Here is a 2,737-nt window from a genome sequence, read left to right as displayed (position 1 = left end):
AAATAACTGATGGAAATCAAATCACACAATCTCAGGAACATGTCCTAAATTTTGAACATGTAATAAGTTCTTGTTTTCTGCAAGTTGGCCTTGAATAACTGTTGTTACTTGTTGTGACCTGAGGGGAATGTCTATAAACCTGCCTTTAGTTTATTTATTCTTTCAAGTTTTATTCCTTCTCGGCTTACATAATTTCTGTTAAATTGCAAACTACAATTGTTAAATATGTGTTGCTAACAACAGCTGGTGACGAGGTCTTAAAATCGTATTGAAATTAACATCAGGATTTTTGACTTTGGTTTAACTTGTAGTGTCTGGCAACACTATCAATTTGTTGGAGCCACCAACGCCAGATGATGATCCAGTGAGTACTCCATCAAAGGCATACTGCAGGCCTGGCATGTCTAGTCTACTAGCTTTAATATAAATCCCATTACATGTGATAGGATGAAGGCACCAGTGGAACTGGAGCAGCAGCAGCAGAAAAAGATGATGACGTTGATAACTTTGATGAGGAGACTCTATTGATTCAAGGAGGCTTTAGGTATCATGTAAAACTTGTGGAAGTACTCATTCAGTCTATAATGATGAAAAGTCGTCATGTGGTGCTCACACAAAATGTCATTTCTGTAACAGGACCCAGTTGGTGTACAGGGTGAAAGCCAGCCTGGCAAAATAGTGAGTATTAATGGAAGGATATTCCCGTTGTGCTAACTGTCATGTGTTCACAGAGCTCACAGGCCATCAGACAGCTCTATGCAACACATCTAAAGAGGCAAATTCAACATTAAATAAAAATAGACAGATGGCAGACCTCTCAGTGGAGTCTGAGATTAAAAGGAGGACACTTCGAAAATTAAATCTTGAAATAAAAAACTTGAGCGGGAGGTGAGTTATGCCTTCAATGCACACTGTATGCTGACTGTAACACAATTTATTTATCATTTATTTATCATTATTATGTATTTATTCTCTTTTCCTCCCTAGCTACAAGAAGATGAACAACAGTAAATGAAAGTTGACATGACCTTTTGGTGTTTGCTTGTTTAATGTAGGCACAGTTAGGGCTACCGTAGAGATGAGACTTGCCATTAAATCAGACTGTGGAATTGCCATCTGCCATCCTACCTAAGTGCTGTGATTGGTTGGAAGTCACACACTAATGATCAACTGTATTATTAAGACACCCCCAGACATATCAAAACACTTTATGACACAAATTGAATTGTTGGGAGGTTGGAGGGAACATTTTAATTATTCTTTAAGGTAGTAGGTATCAGGATTAAATAACCATTTGTAGCTTGTGAGGTGTGAGGCTGCAAAGATGTTCCTCGTGATGTCAAGCGATCCAATGGCCTATAAGAAGGCCCAAGATCATGTGTTCCTTCCTGCTCTAACAATGGCGTGCCCATTTCTGGAAGACATAATTGATCAGGAAGCACTCATGCTCAGGAGAGCCTTCAGGCGGGAGAGGGTCTTCAGGGACAGGTCAGACCCATTGGCCTTCACTGACGACTACCTGTATGAAAGGTATAGATTTTCAGCAGATGGCATCCGGTACCTTTGCAGACTGCTGGGTCCCAGGCTACGACACCAAACAGCACGCAGCCGTGCTCTGAGTGTGACACAAATGGTGTGTGTGGCCTTGCACTTTTTTACAAGTGGAGACTTTCTGTACTTTTTGGGGATGCAGTAAATTTGATTCAAAGGGGAATTTTCTGGTGTACTTCTGGGGGACAGAGGTTATGCCTGCGAGCCCTTTTGCCCAACACCATTCACAGACCCATAGGAAGGACAGCAGGCCTACAACAATGCCCATGCCAGAACAAGGGCACGGATTGAAATGACCTTCGGCCTCCTGAAGGAACGGTTCCAGTGTCTGCACCACCTGAGAGTGACATGATTGTTGCCTGCACTATCCCCCACAATGTGGCCTGCCTAAGGAAGGAGAGGGCTCCCAGAGTGCCAACAGACATTGGCTGGGACAATTCGGCCATCTTTCCGGATGATGACAGCGGTCGGCTGGTCAGAGACCAATATGTGTTGAATTATTTCAGTTAAGATCAATTTTGTACATTTAAGTTACATATTGCCTGCAATTGCAGAGGAATTTATGTTGTGTTTTATTGATTTGGCCTATTGTGTTGTATACTCTGTGTATACAGGCCTGCCATTTCTGTTCATTTGTTAAATATGGATTTGTCCTGCAGCTATTTCAGTGTGTAGACATGCAGGGTGTACTTTATATAGACCTCTGAGAATGTGTATTTATTGTTGTTATACATCCTTTGACTATGTGCTTTCTATCTTGTAGTGCATGTTTTGAAAGGTGCTGATGGTTTACTTGCTTTGATTTATTTTTATTTAATAAAGAAACATCATGTTGCTCTTTGCCGTGTATTCATATTTATATGGGATGTGTATCTAAAATGATTGCGATTAATGATCACACATTTTTAAATAATGACAGTTAAATGTGATAATGTGCAGTACATAACTGTCAAGTTTTGGATTTGAAAATAAGGGAAATTTTCTGGCGCCCACTACGAGCCGTCCCACATGCCCAACCAAGCTCCAGTATCCCTTATATTTTAAGATGGAGGTACAAGAATTCTAAAATACCCACTTGTCAACCACTTACTAAATACAATTATGTGATTAGAATCTGGTAAACCAACCTTTGAAATGCTGTGAACTGTGAACTGGGTGATATGGACCAAAACTCATATCTCAATAT

The 2,737-nt window shown here is 40.5% G+C and overlaps 1 protein-coding gene across 1 annotated transcript; it reads left to right on the top strand.

Moving 5' to 3' along the window:
• The first annotated feature begins 1,399 nt into the window (after positions 1 to 1,399).
• LOC114464231 (putative nuclease HARBI1) lies at positions 1,400 to 1,903 on the top strand. The gene is made up of 3 exons (XM_028448287.1): positions 1,400 to 1,692; positions 1,741 to 1,747; positions 1,790 to 1,903. Exons 1-3 carry the CDS (start codon positions 1,400 to 1,402, stop codon positions 1,901 to 1,903), a joined length of 414 nt encoding a protein of 137 aa, XP_028304088.1.
• The last annotated feature ends 834 nt before the right edge of the window (positions 1,904 to 2,737 follow it).

The sequence above is a fragment of the Gouania willdenowi genome, chromosome 6 (genome assembly GCF_900634775.1).
Source record: "Gouania willdenowi chromosome 6, fGouWil2.1, whole genome shotgun sequence".
NCBI classification, from domain to species: domain Eukaryota; kingdom Metazoa; phylum Chordata; class Actinopteri; order Blenniiformes; family Gobiesocidae; genus Gouania; species Gouania willdenowi.
The sequence above is the reverse complement of the archived record's forward strand: the minus strand, read 5'-3'. Positions and strand labels throughout refer to the sequence as shown.